At 39.4% G+C, this 23,850-nt stretch overlaps 1 protein-coding gene across 4 annotated transcripts in view; it reads right to left on the reverse strand.

Annotated features, from left to right (window-relative positions):
• Window positions 1–9,240: 9,240 nt before the first annotated feature.
• stx12 (syntaxin 12) overlaps window positions 9,241–23,850 on the reverse strand; it is a 29,745-nt gene continuing 15,135 nt past the window's right edge. For all 4 annotated transcript variants that reach the window (XM_038724856.1, XM_038724854.1, XM_038724855.1 and 1 more), the window contains exons 4-10: window positions 20,314–20,413; window positions 17,350–17,487; window positions 17,160–17,203; window positions 14,499–14,604; window positions 14,296–14,368; window positions 10,773–10,855; window positions 9,241–10,686 (exon numbers count right to left, since the gene is read on the reverse strand). In XM_038724856.1, coding sequence (XP_038580784.1) covers window positions 10,594–10,686; window positions 10,773–10,855; window positions 14,296–14,368; window positions 14,499–14,604; window positions 17,160–17,203; window positions 17,350–17,487; window positions 20,314–20,413 — 637 coding nt within the window. In that variant the 3' untranslated portion in view covers window positions 9,241–10,593. The remainder of the gene's footprint in view (window positions 10,687–10,772; window positions 10,856–14,295; window positions 14,369–14,498; window positions 14,605–17,159; window positions 17,204–17,349; window positions 17,488–20,313; window positions 20,414–23,850) is intronic.

Raw genomic sequence — 23,850 nt, forward strand, 5'->3', positions numbered from 1 at the left:
CATGTGTTCAGGGCGGGACTCTCATCCTACATGTACAGTTTGGTCCAGATGTGAGCATGTACACTGAAGTTACAACAACTTCCTGTTTCATTGCGAATCATCGACGCCACGGACACGCCCATTGACGAAAACGCGCAAATAGCACAACTTTTCATCGTCAATGCCTTTAGAAGGCACAGCAGAAATTTGACGTCGATCCGACTAAATCCCTAGGAGGAGTTCGTTAAAGTACGAAGTGTGTAAAACATCCAAAAATGGCCGTAAAATTCAAAATGGCCGACTTCCTGTTGACTTTAGGCTATGGGTTCTTGAGGCTTTTTTGTGCGTCTTGATACGATACATGTCCCCAGAAAATTTCGTACATGTAGGTTGAACGTGAACGAGGGGCTAATCATTTCCAATTTTCTAGGTGGCGCTAGCGAGTCATTTTGCCACGCCCATGTGCGAAACTTGTAGAATACGAAATTTTTCACCGGTTCTGACATGTTTGCAAATTTTGGTGAGTTTTCGAGTATGTTTAGGCCATGTCATTTGGGCCTACTTTGCAGAAAAAAAAAAAAAAAAATAATAATAATAATCCGAGCAAATTCAATAGGGACCTCGCACGGTCGTGCTCGGGCCCTAATAATCCGAGCAAATTCAATAGGGACCTCACACGGTCGTGCTCGGGCCCTAAAAAAAAAAATCCGAGCAAATTCAATAGGGACCTCGCACGGTCGTGCTCGGGCCCTAAAAAGACTCCCAGACGCACCGCGATGCAAACGCGAAAGACCCCGACCCAACCAACATACTCCCAAAAATAAAAACATTTGCTTGCAGTTTAATGCATGCAGCCTGTGTTAGCTTATGAGCTTCTAGCTTTCCAACATATGTTGTGCTAATAAACTTGAGTGTAATCAGCAACGTAAAAAGAAAGCTAGATGCTGCCTGCTAATGAACTACCATAGGTTGTAAGGTAAGCAGTAAACTGCAAAGGAGAAAGTTTTACAGATGCTGCTAGTGCAACGGGAAGATTTATATCCACCATTAATGACATCAGATTGGAGTCTGTATATGTAATAATGTAAATGCACACAAATTAAACAAATGAAAATCAAACTTCATTGTCATTGCTGTCATCAATGCCTCTGTACCTGTGCTCCATAGGTACTTAGTGAGGATACAGCATCTCCTGGTGGCCCTGAAGACAGAGAGGCAACATGGATGCAGCCCGACTCAGGTGTTCCTGTTCTAGCTGGCCTGCAGGTCTGCTTACAGGGTTGTCTGCTGTGGGTATGATGTGCCTTTTCTGACCATCCACACGGTCATCCACAGGATGGCAGATGAGGTGGTGGCTGTCCTCTGATGGAAATTTGAACAGGTCCAGGTGGTCAGGGATGTTTTCATTCATCACTGTGCGTTTGCCAATGCAGCTGGGGCAATAGAGTGCTACCATATTAAAATAAAATGTCCTAGCTGCCCTGATGGTCATGACTACCAGAACAGAAAGCTATTCCTGTGAGTGGTGGTCCAGGCAGTTAATGACCGCCAGCGTCACTTCAGTGACAGTTGTGTCAGTTACCCAGGAAGCATGCATCATGCATGCATCTTGAAGAACAGCTGCATCTACACTAGGGGAACTTTCTCTCGACTATCGTTGTTACACTACAGGAACCCCCTTTTTCAGTAGAAGCACTTCAAGTACATCCACAGCTTATCCACAAGGTGATGAATCATTCAAGTTTTTTCTGTAGTGAATTAGTTTATTGAGATCCTAATATCTTAATCCAAGAAGTTAATGTCCAACAATTGCTATAGTCACATAAGATAACATAGTAGAACACTATTTGTTGTTTTGATTTGTCACATATAAACAAAGTTTTGTCTTGTTTTGCTGACTTCCAATTAGACCACTACTACTAACGGTGCATTATCACAAGTACAGGTTCCCCAATGGTGGTTCAATATAGTGTGTGGTATCTCTTTCTATTAAGTGAAATTATACACCAGGTTTAAGATACACCTAAGTAAACAGCTGGTAATTATCCTGAACAAAGTTGTTTAAACACACCAGCTCTAATTCTAGGCTACAAATGAAATGAATGAATATGAAAGTAATTATCACACACCATACCCATAGATGCAATTGTCTCAAATGGTCACTAGGTGTCAGGTGAAGACCATGATGGGGAAACTAAAAGTAAAATACAGCAGTAAAGCATTCTTAATTTCTTAGCTGATTACAATTTGTTTTAGTTAGTGATTATTATTCTCATCATTGCACACTACATTTAAAACCTGAAACAGTAACTTAGAACTCACTTAGGAAATATGGTGTAATGTTTGTATCAAACCATAAGATGTGTTTTTTTGAGTCAGCAAAAGTCTATGTGTAAAAATCTGATAATGTAGTACTGTTCAACATTCTCAAGTAGTAAATTTCAATACGTTAATTATCTCTACATTAATTATTATCAATGATCCAAGAAATATCTACTTGTGAGTGTTTTGCTCACATTCACAAGCATTTTGTGTCAAAGTTTTTCAGCTTTGTCTACATTGACTGGTGTTGTGCTGTGTGAAGTTTAAAAAGAAGTGAACTCATTAAGAAATATGTGTAGCCAAAAAACCCCAAATAAGCAGTTTTTAAAATGTATTGAGGAAATACATTCATCTACTGCCAATGCATAATTATTCCTCCAAGGTAGTGTCCCACACAAACAACCTCTGCAAATCAATGATAAAGATTACACAGTGGTTATTTAAAGTTTATGAAACGTCTGATCTTGATTCATGAAATCTCCATTGTCTCCCTTGATCTCTCATTCATTAAAAAACAGTTTGGACTTCCGGTCTGGCGGACTATGTGATGGCAGAAAATAGAACGACGAGCCACCGACCAAAATAATTAAAAGTTGCCTGATATAACTCAAGTTTCTATAAAAAGAGTATTTTAAGTAAGTGTAGATAATTTAAAATAATGGGAGTAGTACTGCCTGTAGTACTGGGAGATTTTATATAGAGCACTACAGAAATTTGGATTCCATCAAACTTTCATCACAAGTAAATAGCATTACAGGTATATACATTTTAGGACGACAACATAAAATTTCCCTGTTTGCGGATGACATTTTAATCTGTCACACCCTGAACCTGAACTCTTTTTTAGATGTACATACTAAACATTCAAAAGACTCAAACGCTTTGTTTTAATTATTGCCCTATCCAGAATATAAGCTCTAAAGATTCAACAAAGTTGTATGACTTAAACGTCAACCAACTGAATCAGAAAATATAGGAAGATATAAGGAGGTCAAATTTAATTCCAATTTTGAGTTTTGAGTCACGCATTGAATCTGTAAAAATGAACATATTATTTAGAATACTATACCTATTTCAGACTCTTTCCAGTTGAAACAAGAGATAAACATTTTAATGATTGGGACAAGCTACTATTGAGATTTATTTGGCAGGTGAGAAAACCAAGGATAAGGGAGAGCCTAGCACTTCCATGTTTAAAAGATTATTATATTTCGGCCCAATTGAGGATTTTGCTTTGTTGGTGCAACTCCAATTACCAGGCAAGATGGAAAGAATTTGAGGAAATTCCTATTCAGGCAAGGTTAGGAGATAAAAGATTGATTAGAAACTTCATGGAAACAAGCAATAAATGGATCAACTTAAGTCTGAAAATTTGGTTAGTATTTGTTGGTAAAAATGGCCTATTTGAAGAGATAAAGATCCTGAGATGGTGTTCGTACGACCTCGACTTTACTCCAAGTAAATCAGATATTAGTTATAAGAGATGGGCCAAACAAGGTCTCTCTTCATACTGCACATTTTTCAGTCAGAGGTCAGTGAACAGCTTTGAGGAATTGAAGAGACAACATGGTTTAACAATAGTGACATCTTTAGATTTCTTCAGGTAGGTCACCATTTTAGTAGTTCTATTCCTGAAAGCCAAAAAGTGTTTAAGAATGATTTGTTAAATGTATTTATTAGTGCCTATGGGGCTAACTCGGGGCTTAGAATAATCTAAAGACTTTACAAGGCACTACAAGGAATTAAGAAAACTAGTAGCACTTACATTAAACAAAAATGGGATAGGGAAACTAACAGCCGTATTACAGAGGAAATCTGGACAAAATATTGTAAATTTCAATGGGAGATATCAAACTCAACCTCTTGGAGAGTATTTGGCTGGAAGCTGGAAACAATATCTGCTGAGTCTCAGCAGATATTTTCTTTCACCTGTTCAGCAGTCTCATCACTCAGGTTCCTCCAGCTGCTGGAGAAAATGTGGCTCTCAGGAGGCAAATCTCCAATTGTAATGTTAAGAGCTACACAGAACTAGTGAAAATATTTGGGACTAAAGTTCCCTTTAATTGGGATGAACTACTCTTTGGGTTTCTACATTCAACATCTGCTAATAGTAAAACAAAATACCTGTTTGGTTTACTGAGTGTAGCTGGAAGCGCAGCTAGGAAAGCAAGAAATGGCTTGGATGACTGGTATGATATTATTCACAAGATCTTTGTGATGGAAAGAATCACTTTCTCTGTGAGGCTACAGAAAACTATTTGAGGAAATTTGGGGAAAGTGGAAAAGGTACATTGCCCCTAAACATAGTTCTTTTGTTCAATTCTTTGTCATCTTTTTTCTTAATATATATATTTTTTCTTCCTGTGTAAAGTGGAACACCCCTTCTTCTGTTCTGCTAATATATGTATATTCCATAAAAAAAGAAAAGTGAGATCACTGTATAACTTTTTAAGTAATGAAAACTGTGTATAGTATAGTTAGTATAGTACAATATGCAATTCTAAATCAAGACAAAATATAAAAAATAAATTAAAGCTGCAAGCAGCGTTGGGCGGGCCCTCGCACTTGTAAGCGCGTCCGCGTGTGAGCCGGCCGAGTTGCACATTCTGGAGCTCTGCCGGTGCGGCTGTGAATTTCCTACGCGGTTATGTCGCCGCATGAAGGTGCTATATGTCACTTCCTGTGTCCCCTATGTGGAGCTACATAGCACTTGCCGCTATGAATATAAATCGGTATTGACGTGTAGATGTCTGGGGGTCAGAGAGTTATCAAGCACGCAAAGTTTGGTTCAGATGTGAGCATGTACACTGAACAATAATGTACCCAAACAATAAAATAAATTCCTTTTATATTTCCCTGGCTTGTTGTTTATGTGTACATACAGAGGAAGAATGTGATAACAGCACACATTTCATCGTTACTGTGTGCTGTACCGCAGTTCTGTGTCCATGCATGCAGCAAACTGAAAGCACTGTCTGTCGGAGCGTCTACGTGAAAAGAGAAGGAAGACATGGCTGGTAGTGTCTTCAGAGTTGTTAAACACCTCAGCGCACTGAAGGAAGCCATCTGACTGTGTGAGGGGCAAGATCGTTGATGTCTGCAGGCAGAGTAGGCCTAGAGCTCTCCTGTCTGACTGGTCCACCAATAGCAGAGAAGATGACCCCTTGAGACACAGCCCCTCCTCATTTGCATAATGAGTCAGAAATGCATACAGAAATTTAAAAAGGACAGGCAGAAATAAATACCATGGGTGAAAATAAATAAGGTAGAAAAATACAAAGGAAGAATAAAACAGACAAAAATATTAAAACACACACATAAATAAATATATTAAAAAATTAGTAATAAATAAAGTTGAAGATTATAAGGGAGAATAAATAAATAAGGTAATTATAACAAAGGTGAATAAGTAAAGGCACTAATTAAAATATATACATTTATGTCTCCTTGTATAATTTAATTAATACCAACATTTATTTATTTACTTTATTTTTTTGTGTATTTAATTGGAAGCTTATTTATTTATTGAGCATTTATTTATTTCTGTATTTATTTCTGACTGTGTCAGGATCGGTCCTCCATAGCGGGGTGGGAGAGTTATCAAGCACGCAAAGTTTGGTTCAGATGTGAGCATGTACACTGAACAATAATGTACCCAAACAATAAAATAAATTCCTTTTATATTTCCCTGCCTTGTTGTTTATGTGTACATACAGAGGAAGAATGTGAGAACAGCACACATTTCATCGTTACTGTGTGTTAGAGCATGGGAGAACAGTGGATACTTTTAATACAGCCCACACCCCTAATACTGTGTAACTATAACAAGTAGAGAACAGAAGAAAAAGATGTTCTTTCTTTACAACTGTCTGCATAGCTTATTCATATTGTGTAATGAATGAAAATAAATAGGCCTACTAGGCTCCTCTCTACTTTGACATTTAAGATTAGCTTGTTTGATCCACCTTCATACACATGTGACATTACTGTACAACTTGAGAAAGGTGAGTTGTTTTCTGCTCCAGCCTGCCTAAAAGAAAAGCGTTTTGGGGATTAAATGGACTTTATTAGCTGCTGCAGTGCAGGATGAACTCAGAATAGACCCATTTCTCACCTTATTATTCTAAATCATGCAACGAAGAAGAAGAAATGCATAAGAAATCCTGGGACAAAATCTGTCCACAAATACTGTACAGCATGTAGTCTGATGAACAAGACTTGTGTTATAGCTGACTTGGGCAGTGAAATGTTTTTTTAATTCATGTGGTCATAGTTGTCCACAACTCAAATCAGAATATAAGAAGAAATGTTTTATACCACCTCAAGAAGGCTTCCTATCAGAAAGGTAGGAAGGTATTTCAAATGTACAACTGCAGTACTTAAATCTAAGTAAAGTAATTTCCCTGACATTTTTGTGTTACTTTACTTTTAATAGACCCATGTAAGAGGTTTTATACTTCCTGTGAGTATAATCCAATCAATCTTATTTTCATACTGTATATCCGTTGTGTAATTTGATAAATTGTTTTGTATGTCGTGCTCGCATCTCAGAGAAGACTCTGACTGCAACATGCGTCTTTGTAAAGAGAGAAACAGACAGAAAAAGTCTCTAACTCTGCCTGTCAGCTCGCTCTGCTCCGTTAAAACTGAATTTACCATACAGAATTGAATACGAGTGCACTCCAGATTTAGCTGCAGCCAGCTGACCGTGTGCTTCTCCCTATACCGCAGTTCTGTGTCCATGCATGCAGCAAACTGAAAGCACTGTCTGTCGGTGCTTCTACGTGAAAAGAGAAGGAAGACATTGCTGGTAGTATTGTCTTCAGAGTTGTTAAACACCTCAGCGCACTGAAGGAAGCCATCTGACTGTGTGAGGGGCAAGATCGTTGATGTCTGCAGGCAGAGTAGGAGCTCTCCTGTCTGACTGGTCCACCAATAGCAGAGAAGATGACCCCTTGAGACACAGCCCCTCCTCATTTGCATAATGAGGCAGAAATGCATACAAAATTTAAAAAAGACAGGCAGAAATAAATACCATGGGTGAAAATAAATAAGGTAAATAAATACAAAGGAAGAATAAAACAGACAAAAATATTAAAACACACACATAAATAAATACATTAAAAAAATTAGTAATAAATAAAGTTGAATAAACAAATAAGGTAATTATAACAAAGGTGAATAAGTAAAGGCACTAATTAAAATATATACATTTATGTCTCCTTGTATAATTTAATTACTACCTACATTTATTTATTTACTTAATTTTTTGTGTATTTAATTGGATGCTTATTTATTTATTGAGCATTTATTTATTTCTGTATTTATTTCTGACTGTGTCAGGATCGGTCCTCCATAGCGGGGTGGGAGAGTTATCAAGCACGTAAAGTTTGGTTCAGATGTGAGCATGTACACTGAAGTTACAACAACTTCCTGTGTCATGGCGAAGACTTGATCTCTGACGCCACGCCACGGACACACCCATTGACGAAAACTCGCAAATAGCACAACTTTTCATCTTCAATGCCTTTAGAAGGCACAGCACAAATTTGAAGTCGGTCGGACTAAATCCCTAGGAGGAGTTCGTTAAAGTACGAAGTGTGTAAATCATCCAAAATTTGACGTAAAATTCAAAATGGCTGACTTCCTGTTGATTTTAGGGCATCGCTCCAAGAGGCTTTTTTGTGCGTCTGGACAAGATACACGTACCACAGAAAATTCGTACACGTAGGTAAAACGTGCGGCGGGGGCTGCTTCGTTAAAAGTCACTTCCTGTTGCCAGCAGGTGGCGCTATGACTGTCTGTGAATGTCAGCATGTACATGTGTTCAGGGCGGGACTCTCATCCTACATGTACAGTTTGGTCCAGATGTGAGCATGTACACTGAAGTTACGACAACTTCCGTGTCATGGCGAAGAGTTGATCTTTGACGCCACGCCACGGACACGCCCATTGACGAAAACTTGCAAATAGCACAACTTTTCATCTTCAATGCCTTTAGAAGGCACAGCACAAATTTGAGGTCGGTCGGACTAAATCCCTAGGAGGAGTTCGTTAAAGTACGAAGTGTGTAAATCATCCAAAATTTGACGTAAAATTCAAAATGGCCGACTTCGTGTTGGGTTTAGGCTATGGCTCCAAGAGACTTTTTTGTGCGTCTGGACAAGATACACGTACCACAGAAAATTCGTGCACGTAGGTGAAACGTGCGGCGGGGGCTGCTTCGTTAAAGGTCACTTTCTATTGCCAGCAGGTGGCGCTATGACTGTGGGTGAATGTCGGCATGTACATGTGTTCAGGGCGGGACTCTCATCCTACATGTACAGTTTGGTCCAGATGTGAGCATGTACACTGAAGTTACAACAACTTCCTGTTTCATTGCGAATCATCGACGCCACGGACACGCCCATTGACGAAAACTCGCAAATAGCACAACTTTTCATCGTCAATGCCTTTAGAAGGCACAGCAGAAATTTGACGTCGATCCGACTAAATCCCTAGGAGGAGTTCGTTAAAGTACGAAGTGTGTAAATCATCCAAAAATGGCCATAAAATTCAAAATGGCCGACTTCCTGTTGACTTTAGGCTATGGGTTCTTGAGGCTTTTTTGTGCGTCTTGATACGATACATGTCCCCAGAAAATTTCGTACATGTAGGTTGAACGTGAACGAGGGGCTAATCATTTCCAATTTTCAAGGTGGCGCTAGCGAGTCATTTTGCCACGCCCATGTGCGAAACTTGTAGAATACGAAATTTTTCACCGGTTCTGACATGTTTGCAAATTTTGGTGAGTTTTCGAGTATGTTTAGGCCATGTCATTTGGGCCTACTTTGCAGAAAAAAAAAAAAAAATAATAATAATAATAATAATAATCCGAGCAGATTCAATAGGGACCTCGCACGGTCGTGCTCGGGCCCTAATAAAAAAACCCCACTGTTCTCCATATATCCTTTCCTTTAATTAGAAAGGTTTACATTTTTTAATCTGGAAATACACAATTTTTCATATCAAACATATTGTCTGAATATATAGTTCTTTCAAACTCACCAGAATTGTTATATTTCACAGCCTTGCCAACATACTGTAATATCAATCATGCGAACATTTGATTTCAGTTATGCTTTAATTATGTCACAAATTGGATCTTTACTTGTGTGACTAGTGTGTTGGCCCGTATACAGATTATTCTCAATATACATTTCCTAAATATGTATTTTCTTGTCTGTCTGTGTGTGTAAGAGCAATCTGCTTGTCACTCAGTCCTAACTCACCAAGGACAGCTCTCTGATGTTATTTGTGAACTGAAACCAAGTCTTAACAAAACATTTATGCAGTGTTTCTTGACCCATTTTTTATTGATGATGCATGTTTCCAGATCTTAGCATTTACTTTGGCGAGTTTAACATCATCATAACTGATGAAATTATGGGTAAAATCATAAAAAATAAAATGCAAATTGTAATAAACCTTAGTTTACCTTTAAGAACAAAATTTTACTCTGAGCACGCAGAAGTGTTTATTACATTTATTATGGATACTGGGAGTCATAGAAATTAATTTAAAAATGTTTTGGTTTGACACTGGATTCATTTCTGAGATTAATTATTCATCTTCCACAATGTTCTTAGCAGAATATAATGCAGCACAATATTTACAGACAAAATTTGATTCATATGGGTAATCTGTTCATTTTACAATATGTATTTTACAACCACGGCTGCCATCATCACCAAAAGTTAAATAGGTCCCATGTAATGTTACTGTGAAGGTCAGGAGCCACAGCGGGTCCTGTGGCACTACACACACATTACATCAGAACATGCCACAACAACAGGCAACAAAAAAATATTTACAGCCCCTAAAAACCACAAATTTGCACAATCTCCTCCCTCCCCCCACCATACCTGTTCTCAAATAATTGCCAATAACATTTTAACATTTGAAATACTGTAACATCTAGTGTTAGTGCAGTAAATAAGAGAAGAAATGAGTGTATAAAGCAAATTAAGGAATCTCATCTCTTAAATAACTCCCCTACTCTACCTCAGTCCTCCATCCTCTCCTTCATCTCAGTTTAAAAAAGGACTTTTTTCAGCTATTTTTCAAAAATAAGCTTGATCAGTTCAGATGAAATGTTTTCCACATTGACTATCCCTCTGCATAGATCTCCTCTGCTGACCTTGGTGAAGTGATCAGCCTCTTCTTGTTCTTCTCATGATTCCAAGCAGGTACTTGCAGATGGGAAGGGGCAGAGTAAAATATAGTAGTGACACATCGGTTGTGGGCGTCTACTCACTTAGCAGCTTGCCAAATAATGATGCCAAGTATGACAAGCACAATGGAACAAACCATAGCAAGGATACACATCTTCTTCCGGGACTTTTGCTGTGATAAAGAAAGTAGAGACAGGAGGGTTATTGGCAGGGACTTCACTGAATGACAGTACTTAAAAGTAACTGCTGAAGACTCACCTGGTAGTAGGCGGCTCTCTGGAGTTGCTCTGTTCCTCGTTCTACATGAACTTCAGCATTCTCCACATTTGCCTCAATGCTGTCTGCAGGGTAGAACATACAGCAAGGTAAGCTGGGAACTTATGAAGTCACATGATTCTTCCAGTATAAATGGTTCAGGTTTGTAGTATCCAAAATATCAACAGCATCTCTTAACTTCTGCTCTCTCTCTTTTTACTTTTCACTTTCAGTGAGCAGAAAAAAGGAAAAGAAAATAACATGACAAAGACATGTCTTATCCACTGCTCCATCACCACCCCTACCTATTATAGGAGACAACAGACGGCAGAGCCCCTCATCACATCCCAGCGTCCTACCAACAAGTTATTTGTTTTCCTAAACTTAACCAAACCTCGACCATAGCTGTAGCACATCAGCAAAATGTCATATAAATCACATTTTATTTCTGTTACTGACGGGAACCAGGAAAAGAGATCATATCTCTCCTGTTTTAGCTTCTCTGCACTGGCTCCCTGGAAAATCCAGATTAGAATTTAAAATCTTTCTGCTCACCTACAAAGCTCTTAATGGTCAGGCACCATCTTATCTTAAAGAGCTCACAGTAGCTTACTACCCCACCAGAGCACTCACAGAATGCAGGTTACATGTGGTTCCTACAGCCTCAAGGCAGAATGGGAGAGAGTCATAGCCCCAAAATGATTAACAAAAGGCCCTGATTGGCACAAACCAGCTGGGCAGGTATGGCTGAATATTGATTTGTGTGTATTAGCTGGCTCTGAAAACTGGGGGAGTGTTTGTTTACATCACAAGCACAGAAGCTTTGGACTGCTGGGAGGAAAGGATTTTCAGGACCAGGGTGGGGGACCCAGGGTGGGGGATCCAGTGAGGAACGCTTTCGGGGAGTAGCGCTGGAATGAGCATCAGAACTGGAGACGGGGCGAGTAGGCAACTCAGTAGCCTCCTAGTGAAAATGACTGGATCTGGAACCGGACACAGCCTCCAGACTGCACCTTTCATACAGTACCGAGGGGGCTTACAGCAGCTGCTAACAGGACTCTGACTCCGGGTTGGCCAAGATGGAGGTGGCCTTTCTGACCAGTTACAAGCAGAATTAGAAGGCACTCCAGGACGTGATATTTAGATAATAATGGATTTGAATGCAAAAGTAAGAACTGATAACTGTATGACGATAATGAGTATGACCATGGGAAGGGAGGACTGTGGCATCAACCACTCCGTTTCTAACATAACAAAAGTTAGGAAAGTCAGACGCAGAAATTACTTTTAACATGGGGGCGATGAAGAAACATTTAGAAAAAAATCAATGTTCAGTGACTGCTACTAACAGAAACACGCTCCTTTTCAGGGGACAAAACGTGAACAGGATTTGTTGTTTCTTGCTGCTGTCTAGCGTTCCGAGATGATTTTGCTTCATGTGTTTGTGCACAGCATTTTTAGTGCTGTGTTAAGCAGTAAATTTCCAATTTGCAGAGCTGAGAGCACCATGTTGTTGGGTCTCTATCCAAAATACTCCCAGATATTAGCTGGTCGGAGGCAAGGTTTTTCACAATTAAAATTTGCAATTAATCACATTGTTATGCGTGAAATTGAAAAACGAATTCTAAAGTAGTGTATTGCGCAATTTTTATTTAAATATACAAAAGTGTAATAGCATGTGGTTTGCAAACACTTTAAACAAATAAGGTGCTTTTTACCAGCAGTATTCCCTTTACACAGTAGCAATGAAATATTACTTGTAAATCTCAACTTAAACATTAATGTAATCAAATCAGATATCAAAACAAAGCTATTTTCCACTGTGTAGCGGGGCAGTGAGTGTGTTCACTCGCACAGACTTCACTCTGTTAAAAACTTGAAATGACGTTACAAGTCGCGGTGGATATTTTACAAGCACAGACCAGGTAGAGTTAAAGCAACATTGAACACAGGGTGCAGATGTTGGTTTCGGCAATAACGTGTTAACGTGCCCAGCCCTACAATTAATATTTAGATAGTTAGAAGCCTTTGCCTGGTTTCTGCAAACATCTTATAGCTTAACAAATGTTCCTGTGCAATTAATTAAAACAGAACAAACAGCATCTTTATAAATTTACTTAAACTACAAAAACTGTAACAAAAAATGCTTCAGCCAAAATGAGTCATTGATAAACTGAAGTAGCCGCTTTTTGTTCTGGAAAGCTCAGGCAGGTTCTATGGGCTTTAGGGGGTAGAGAGACATTGAGATTTCAAAATAATTAATTCCATTCTGTTAGTATATTGTTAATATTACTTATAGTTACTATATTCATTATAATGTCATTAATTTAGTAGGTTGTTTTCATTTATTAAATCCTTGTGCAAGAAGCACAGTCTACATTGGTCTCCGATTTATAAATGGTAACTAACATGTCAATTATCATAACCTTAATGCAGAACATTTTGGGGCTACTCTTAGTTCTAGCCTTTACTCACACATCGTCAATTTTTACAGTTCGCACGTCATCTATTTTTATTCATTTGTGAATGAAATATGCCGTTCTTTTTCTTCTGCTTTTATTGGCAGGTGCTGTTGACTTCCCGTCAATGTTACAGTTAATGTTTTACACACTGCCACCAGCTTTACCAGAGGAGAGAGTTGCAAACACTCTAATAATTAATGTGCCATATTCTCTGCTGCTATTTATTCACTAGTCCTTTTTGGTTCACCTTAATTTTTAATAATGTAAATATTGTACATACCCACACTCCTTTATATTTTTCTGATTTTTATATTTATACTCTTATATTTATATACTCTATCTACCTTTTATTACCATTTCTATTCCTCATGCCATGACAATTGTGACAAAGTATTTTTGATTCTGAAATACGGCCAGCAGGTTTCCCAAGGAAAACGGGAGGGTTGACATTGGAGGAGTAGAGAGAGGAGTGGGGTAATGTTACGATCTTCTCTGTCCACAGCAGCGTTTTAGATGCCTATCAGAGCTGATCTCCTCCTTTTGAGAGAGAGCGAGAGAGCGCATCAGGAAACTCGCACTGAAGGATCAGTCTCTCTCTGCCTTATGCGCTCTAGCGGGCATGTGTGTGAGATGACCACGACAGTTTCACATGATCGCTCCTGCTTGTTGCTACATGTCTGATTGCTGCACAACGCTGTAAATGATTAACTGGCGCATCAATCGTTTCCTGTCTGAAAAGGACTTTGGTGCTAGCTAGCTTTGAAAACTGCTCAGACCGCTGACTGACAATTTTAGCTGCGGGTTAAAAATTTGTCTGGCGAGTATTGCATCATCTGATTGATCTTTTTAGAGATCACCGATCAAACTAGTTAAAGCAATTATCGGCCCATTACGATCGGTGACTGATCGATCGGCACACTCTTATTTTTAACCATTTCTAAATTGGATTCGGTCTCGATGCTGCTGCTTTGTGGGTTTGAACGGAAAATAACAGGACTGGCTGTTTTAATGTGCAGGTTTCAGGTCCACAGAACCCTAATAACAACCACCCGAGTGCTACTCACCAATCATTTCTCCCTGATCGTGGATCATCACGGCCAGGTCCTTGAAGATCTGGTTTACATCCATGATGTCAGACTGAAACGGAAAAATCAGGCATCAGCTGTGGCAGGTGTGTGTGGTCCAAGGACAGCAGTCATGGTGGGAGGCTAATGGTGTTCCACTGTGTCCTGGTATGTATTATTAGAAATAGTAAGTAATAGCTGACCTCCAGCTGTCTGATGTTGGTTTCTCTCTCTTTGATGAGCTCCAGGTCCTCCTCTGTGATGGCCACCTCCTCTGTCTGGGTGGTCATCTGACCCCAGTCCTCTTGGCTTTACACAAACAGCAACAAATAAAAATGTAACACAGTCTTTTATGGTTAAAACAGAATACCGATCACAGCTCCAAAATACTGTGTCCACAAACTAAACTAAACTTCCTGCTGTTTACACTGTTTTCAGTCTTGTTTTCTCTTGCTTTTGCACTTTGTGCTGTATCATGATGTACTTTGAAAAACAATTTTTGTTTTTACTACATAATCGGCTTGGGCGGCATCAAGGTATTATGATATATTTTGATACTATCAAAACCACAGACACTCCCTTTCTATTAAAATGATATTTCAATGACGTATTGTAGGCTAGTGCACAGCACACGCCACCAGATATCAATCTACTGCTGGAACAAGCCATTGAGCTGAGAAAAGCTGAATTTACACTGCATGGTAAGGTTTAACTCTACTTGCCTTTTTCTCTACTTAATTTTTCACTGCGGAAAGTACTTTGTATAGTACACCCTCATCTTAGGCAGGCAGTGTGCATGAAACAGCCTTATATCATCTTTAACGTGACAAAGCAATAACCCCCTTCACTTTTATGCTCATTTTCAAGTTCAAAATCCTGTTTAGTTGTTGTACCATGTACAATACAACAATTAAACCATGTAACAGGTTTACAAAAAACACCATATTTTTGGTCATACTGCACATTGCTGCAGCTCCTCTTTTCACCCAGTGTTGAAGGCTTTCTTTAGCTATGGAGTGATGCATCTTGTCTCTAAATGATCTTTGTTGTGAGTTGCACATGCGCAGTTCCTAGTTAAGGACTACTAGCCAATCAGAAGCAGAGAAGGGTGGGTCAGCGAGAAGCAGGGCAACAGCTTTGATTCTGCTGTAGGCTATATGTTGCCGACCAGATTGGCAACATGGACTGGAGCAAGAGTTTCAGAGTGCTGGTTAATTTGTAACAAAAGTATCTTTCATCCATAAAGTTTTAACTGAGCTCTGTCTCTACATCACAGAAACAACTTTATGTCCATTGACTGCCTGGAGGGTAGCTAGTGAGAGGAGGTGTGTGCTACAGCTCAGTGTTTTTCCACTGATGTTTTTTATATCTGTGTCGTCACAGGGATGAAAGGGAAATGGCTGGACTACAAACAACCTGTTTTCAGGCAGTTCAGAGCAGTGCTTTCTGTGGGAGATGGGAACTCCCTTTGGGATGGACTTTCACTTTGTAAGCCTATTACATGTACAAAAAAGGTATATAACTCAATAAAGGAGAGGGAAATGGCCAAAAAGCATAATACCACCTCTTTATAAATGCCAGATTTGTCTCTAGAAGGATTATTCTTGTTTACACAAATACCGTATTACCTGGAGAAATCTGAAGATGGTAAAATAGATACCGCCAAAGCCTACTACATAAACACAAAGAGAATGTTTTGCAAAAGTCACTAATTATTGTTTTTACACTTTCACATGCAATATGCAACATTGCTGTGTTTTATCTGTTTAAGTGATGGCCTTTGAAAGATTTAAAATAGAAATAAAGTGGAATACAATCCACATTGTAAATGAAAAACTGTTAAAAGGACAATGATTTAGCTTTTAGTCTTAATAACTGAAAGACTTTTTCATTGACATTCATTTCCCATGCCACATTAGAGTCAAATCACAACACAGAAACAAAGTGAAGGTGTACTGCATTACAATGTAGAGCAGCAGAGAGCAGCATATGCCAATGCTAAATGGAAAGCTCTGTCATTAGTTTTCATGAAGAGGTGCAATGGAGCCTTTTCTATTGGAGATGGAAACACACTGTCCATGCAAAAAAAATAAAAAAATACAGCAACTACCCAAACTTTGATTTGTGTTTATTTTGTCACTTTAAATGCATTTTTGACTGTCAAACACAGGTAGGCCTATCTACTGGCGACAAGTTTCATGTTGACTGTATATATAAACTAAAGGACTGCTTCGCTGGCACTAACAGGATTTGTGAGGGCAATGTCTACTGTAATAGGAAATAGTATTCTTTGGGGTTATTTCATGTTCTCAAAAGACAATATGGTGTTTCTCCATTGCTGGTACCAGCTCAACTTGCTTCAACTCTACTCGACTCGCTGTTGGCCCACCGTCCCATGTTTTCCATTGCAGATACAGTACTTCCTCAACGTAGCTGGTCATCATAGCAACGCTGGATGAAACTGCCGCAACACACCTTTCAACGTGACACACCAGCTGTCTCTTGATTTCAGTAAAACATTTCAACATTACTCAATGTAAAGACAGAATAGCAGTCTGCTATGTTGGCTGCAGTGGTCCGTGTGACCAGACAACTTTTTCCCACTGGAAAACCAAAAAAGGCGAGTAGAGGCGAGACGAGGCGAGCTGGTACCATGAGGTAGAAATTAGATGCATTAGATGCTTTTTACAGATGTGCACTAGTGATGAAATTAAAAAGATTACAGCATTAAAGGCTATATCTTCTTGTCTGTATTTATTCATTATTAATCTATGGGTCACCATTATACACCTTGTGTATACCAAGTTCCATATTGCTTAAATTGCCAGACTAGAAGAAACCTTGAATGAATGACAGTCACTTACTTATCAAAAGACACAAGCTTTTCATCCCGAGAACTGTCTTCAGTCTGCAGGAGAAGGAAAAACCCACTATTGCCAAAGTCAAGTCAGCAAAGCACAGGTTGTCAAAACATGACTCGCATGAATCTGAAGTTTCATCACTATTCTGTTATTTGCCATTCTGTGGTGCGAAACAACCACTGACTCTACTTACTGATAGGCGAGATCCAGCTCTTGCTCTGGCTACAGACTCCTTCTCCTTCTCTGCTGCACGCCGCTGGATTCCTTGGAAGTTGTTGAGAGCTGCTGAGAAATCATTCATCAGTCTGTCCCTCTGGATCTTTTGCTGCCTCTGGAGACCACAGAGCAAAGGGAGACAGGTGGTAAGAGACCGGTTATGCTGGCCCCAAACAATAAGATAACTGGGAGGATTGTGGAGCCAATTTTCCCCTCCTGACAGTTGCTGGGGTGCTGCCAATCTGAGGCTGGCCTGAACAGATTATCTGCCCAAATGATGGTCAAATCATAAATATCAAACATGTTTAATATTTACATTTCGACACCGGGGAGACTTGGATCATTTCCGGTACTGTGAAAGGAACAGCGATGGAATATTGATCAGAAACCCGCAACAGCCAGAGAGACCAGGGTGACTATCTGCTCGCGCTATCAACTGTAAATCATGTTGATTTCCTCTTCTCAGCCTCGAGTTATACAGTTTGATTCTATTTTTTGAGCAACAAGTTGACGATGACAGACTGCCTCCGTGATTGGTAGTCTGTGGTATCCCACGTTTTAAAAATGAATTAAGATTTGAAAATCCTGTAGTGTGCACAAGACATTAGAAAAACAAGGAGGAAATTCATAAAGATAAAGAGTGTCACATTTAGAATTTTTACCATGCCAAAACACTTTTTCAATTTACCATAACAATTAAATCAGACTTTTGGAGAAGCTGTGATTTGGTGAATTGAAACAGACATATTTTTAGATTTGCCAGCTCTAAAAGCTTCTATTAGTTAGTTATAAACTTAATGAAATATTCCACATTAAACAAGCAGCTGTTTGTTGTAAGTTTTACAGCTGACCTGAGCCTTGCATTTCTGCTGAAATATGGCAGAATCCAGTCTTCTGGCAGAGGGCAAGTTAACCTAATTATTATTGTATTAGTTTCTCCTTTGTGGCATTTATTTTTCTGTGAGCTACGTTTTGAGTTTGCTGGCATGTTGTCTCAACCGTATCCTAAACTGGGCGCTTCCTCTTTTTTTTGGGAAGTTGTTTTTTGTTGTACCTTTTTGACTCCTTTGGTCACTCCAAATTGTAAATAAATGCCAAACTATACCGATAAATCCGTCTCCTTAATTCCTTCAACCTGGAATACTATTAATTATACTGCGTGCATAATTATAGGCAAATTGCATTATTTTTAGAGTCCGACCGATTTATCGACTGGCCAGTATTATCGGCCAATATGAGCTAATTGCATTTAACTCAGCATCAGCGTTTTTAAATGCCAATATTTGACTATTAAAAAAGAAACTGAGACAGATCCTTCACTCGTGTCATGAGCGTTGCATAGTTTCCCCAACAAAGGGCACTCTGCAGCTCCTCTGCTAACAACACTGCTGCACTACAAAAACCACAGAAAAAAAATATATATATCAGCTGACCAGAGTCTACTGGAGCATGTAGAAAAAATACAGAGTGTAGCTGTGTTACCAGTGAGTTGGTCATTTGTTACCTTAATTACATGACTTTAATAATAATGAAAGTAGGCCCAATAATTTCTCCTCTCCTGAAAACATTCACAACTTGCTAAACCTCCTATTTTTCCATTGCCCTCTCCTGGTTTCCTCCCGGCTCACAGTATTGTGTTTAATGTTACAGTAGTTTGGTGGTGGAGGCTACTCTGCTGACAGACATGATTATAGATTTTTTTCTGATACAGTGTGGCAGTTCTAGTGAACAGTCCTCATTTCTCCATTTGAAATTTTGAACTCCGAAATTCTGACTTCCCATGTCCAATGGAACAGGATGAACTTTTGAATGTTCTACCTTAGATTTGTTAAGTGATCCACTGTTTGGCGTCAAGTGTTCTTACCATAAATAAAAGTTCAAAACACAGTTAATGGTGCATTAACTGTGTTTTAAAAAAATAAAAATAAAATAAAAAATAAGGTCATGAATTTTGGTTCTTTTATGAGTCTATTATAGGTCTTCTGAAAATGTGACCAAATCTACTGGGTCAAAAATATACATACAGCATTGTTAATATTTGGTTAAATGTCCCTTTGTCATTTTACCTCAATTAGGCGCTTTTGGTAGCCATCCCCATGCTTCTGGCAAGCTTCTGGTTGAATTTTTGACCACTCTTCTTAATAGATTTGGTGCAGTTGAGCTAACTTTGACACAGACACAATTTAGTCTTCCCTCCTATTTTGTGTCTTTGTTTGGGGTAGTAACCTCTTTAAATGTGATTGTGGCACCTTTTCACCTCAATGATGAATTAATTTTAATTCACTTATAATATCTCCTGTGTTTCAACAGGTTTTCTGCTCATGTTCAAAACTTTCAGCACATTCAGAATCTCTCCCACATATTCGCTAAGCTTGGGTGCACCGGATTACTATCATGCTATTACCATGTATGCTGTTGTCGCATCAGCTGGTTGGAGTTGATTAACTCCGCAAGTCGACGTTATCAGTTATAGATTTGCTTTCCACATACAGTCTATGGTTTTTCACTGGGTAAGAAAATTTATGAGTGGTGTGACAGCATGTGGGAAATGTCAAGTTAGTCAATCTCATGAGACAGCTTTTAACCTGACGAGATGTTGCCATGTTTTAACCTCAGGAGATCTCGTAGCACGAGATAAACCATACACATTTAAAAACTGGAAGTTATCAATAAAAGGAATTTTACAAATGCACAGAATCAGAAGATAACAGTAAATGTTTTGAGCTCCACACAAACACAGTACATAAAGGTTTTATTACTGGACCTAGGCAGATATCAGGACTACATAATTGAGGTACGGTTGAGAAGTGCAGATGTATTAAAGTAAATATCTAACTGTAAATGGTTAACTGAATTCGCTGTGCTGACTGCCAGACAATTTCTCACCTTCCACACTCAGTGTATACTAGTGATGTATTAACGAATGCAGACTGACACTTACTTGCTCTGAGGGTGATGAAGGCAAAGGTATTGATCCCAACTCTTTCAGGTGCTTGTTGGTTTCTTTTGCCAGTTGGTTGGTATAGTGTTGTATCTGCTGCCTGTGGAAACAGAACCGATTAGAATAACAAAAGACTGCTAGCCAATCTGATGAGAGAGTTGCTCTACAAGCAACCAAGATCACCCATCACCCTGCACAATAAATTACACCTTTCTAGTACATATGACAGTACAGTGTTCTAGTAAATATGAAATTTAAGCAACAACCTAAAACTGTTTTGACATACCCAGGGCTCAACAATAAGGACTGTCCCATTGCCCAAGGCAAGTAAAATCCCACTAAATCTAGCAACTCATTTGTCTGTTCAGGCAATGAGGCAAATAAAATTGACCACATGGTTTTGGTGTAGTATTCTATGTCTATCTATATCGTAATTTATGGGTCTCATGCATGGGCAAAATGGCTCGCTAGCACCCCTTGTAAAGAAGCTGCTGGCCAAAATTTCACCTACGTGAATGAAATTTCTGTGATGACACCCAACAGAAAGCTGGTCATTTTGGATTTTAGGCGATTTACACACTTCATACTTTAACAAACTTCTCTTAGGCAATTAGTCCGATCAACTTCAAATTTTCGCTGTGCAGTCTAAACCCATTGATGATTAAAAGTTGAACAAACGGTGAGTTCTTGTCCACGAACATGCCCATGGTGTGGCATCCAAAATTGACGATTCGCCACAGAACAGGAAGTTTTTATAACTTCAGTGTACATGCTCACATCTGTACCAAATCTGACGTGTATGTTAACAGTCTCGCCCTGAACTTCGTGACTGTCCGAAGGAGGAATAGTCGTAAGCATTCAAAGTCCACGGGGCACCATCAACCTGTTCACGTTTCTAACAGATTTTCCCCACTCAGCGACACACCCGCTGAGAAACCAACTCTGATCATTGGCAGCTCCATTTTGAGAAACGTGAAGTTAGCGAAGCCAGCGGCCATAGTTAAGTTCATCCCTGGGGCCAGAGCGGGCGACATTGAGTCTTATTTGAAACTGCTGGCTAAGGATAAACGTAAATACAGTAAGATTGTTCTTCACGTCGGCGGTAATGACTCCCGGTTACGCCAATCGGAGGTCACTAAGATTAATGTTGAGTCGGTGTGTACATATGCAAAAACCAGGTCGGACACCGTAGTTTTCTCTGGACCCCTGGCAAATCTGACCAGTGATGACATGTATAGCCACATGTCGTCATTCCGCCGCTGGTTGTCGAGGTGGTGTCCAGCAAACGATGTGGGCTTTGTAGATCATTGGCAGACTTTCTGGGGAAGACCTGGTCTGATCCGGAGAGACGGCATCCATCCCACTTGGGAAGGAGCAGCTCTCATTTCTAGAAATCTGGCCAAGTTTATTAGTGGACCAAATCCATGACAACCCAGAGTTGAGACCAGGAGGCAGAGTCGCAGTTTAACACACTTCTCTGCCCTTCTTTTTCAGCAGTTACCCACCCAAAACCCTACGCAGAGTCGCAGTCTAACACACTTCTCTGCTCCTCCATTTCAGGAGTTACTTAGTGAAAATCCTATAGTGACGGTGTCTATCCCCCGACCATTGAAATTATTTAAAAAGGTAAACAGAAGAGGAGCTGTGCATAAAAACCCCATAAAAATTAAAACCACAAGAGCAATAGTGCAAACGAATAGGAGAGTTAAATGTGGACTCTTAAACATCAGATCTCTCCCTTCTAAAGGTGTACTAGTAAATGAACTAATATCAGATTATGATATTGATTTATTTTGTCTTACTGAAACCTGGCTGGGTGATGGAGAATATGTTAGCCTAAATGAATCCACCCCTCCCAGTCATATTAATACTCACATTCCTCGAGGCACAGGCCGAGGAGGTGGAGTTGCAGCTATCTTCGACTCTAGCCTATTAATCAGCTCTAAATCTAAACCAAACTATAACTCATTTGAAAGTCTTGTTCTTAGTCTTTCGCACCCAAGTTGGAAATCACTGCAACCAATTCTCTTCGTTATAGTGTACCGAGCACCTGGCCCGTATTCTGAATTCTTATCTGAATTTGCAGAGTTTTTGTCAACTTTAGTCCTTAAAACGGACAAAGTTATTATTGTAGGGGATTTTAATATTCATGTGGACGTTGAGAATGACAGCTTTAGTACTGCGTTTATCTCTCTGGTAGATTCCATTGGCTTCTCTCAGAGTGTTCATGAACCGACTCACTGTTTTAACCACACCCTCGACCTTGTTTTGGTGTATGGTATTGAAATTGAACATTTAGTGGTGTTCCCATAGAATCCCTCTTTATCCGACCACTGTTTGATAACTTTTGAGTTTGTATTGCTGAACTACACGCCATTGGGCAAAAATTTCTATACAAGATGTCTGTCTGATAGTGCTGTAGCTAAATTTAAGGATGTGATTCCATCAGCTCTAAATACATTATCTAGTCACAAAGTAACGGAGGACTCCTATGCTAATTTCAGTCCCTCCCAAATCGATCATCTTGTTGATAGTGCTGCAGGCTCGCTGCGAATGACACTCGACTCTGTAGCCCCTCTAAAAAAGAAAATACTAAAACAAAGACAGTTAGCTCCATGGTATAATACTGAAACTCGCAAATTAAAGCAAATATCGCGGAAACTTGAGAGGAATTGGCGTTCCACCAAAGTGGAAAATTCTCGTTTTATTTGGCAAGATGGTCTTAAAACTTATAGGAAGGCCCTCCGTAATGCTAGAGCAGCGTACTACTCGTCATTGATAGAGGAAAATAGGAACAACCCCAAGTTTCTTTTCAGCACTGTAGCCAGGCTGACAGAGAGTCACAGCTCTATTGAGCCAAGTATTCCCATAGCTCTCAGTAGTTACGATTTCATGAGCTGCTTTAATGATAAAATTCTAGCTATTAGAGACAAAATTCACCAAGACCTGCTCTCAACTGGCACCAACTTATCTCTTAACTCAGGAACCTTAGAAACAGCTGTAGAACCAGATATGTTTAGACTGTTTTGCTTCACTCAATCTTTATCAACTAACTTCAATAATTTCTTCATCTAAACCATCAACCTGCCTCTTAGACCCCATCCCGACTAGGTTGCTTAAAGATGTTTTACCCTTAGTCAGCACCTCTATACTAGATATGATCAATCTATCTCTATCAACAGGCTATGTACCACAGTACTTTAAAGTAGCTGTAATTAAACCTCTTCTGAAAAAGCCCAAACTTGATCCGGATGTTTTAGCCAACTATAGACCTATAATCTAACCTTCCATTTCTCTCTAAGGTTCTGGAGAAAGCAGTTGCTAAACAGCTGTGTGACTTTCTACAGAGCAATAGTTTATTTGAGGATTTTCAGTCAGGATTTAGAGCTCATCATAGCACAGAGACAGCACTGGTGAAAATTACTAACGACCTCCTTATTGCATCAGACAAAGGACTTGTATCTGTACTGGTTTTATTAGATCTTAGTGCTGCATTTGATACCATTGACCATCAGATCCTATTGCAGAGACTGGAAT

Source organism: Micropterus salmoides, unplaced genomic scaffold (genome assembly GCF_014851395.1).
Source record: "Micropterus salmoides isolate LMB-PRFRI ecotype aquatic unplaced genomic scaffold, ASM1485139v1 Ms_hic_scaffold_17, whole genome shotgun sequence".
NCBI classification, from domain to species: domain Eukaryota; kingdom Metazoa; phylum Chordata; class Actinopteri; order Centrarchiformes; family Centrarchidae; genus Micropterus; species Micropterus salmoides.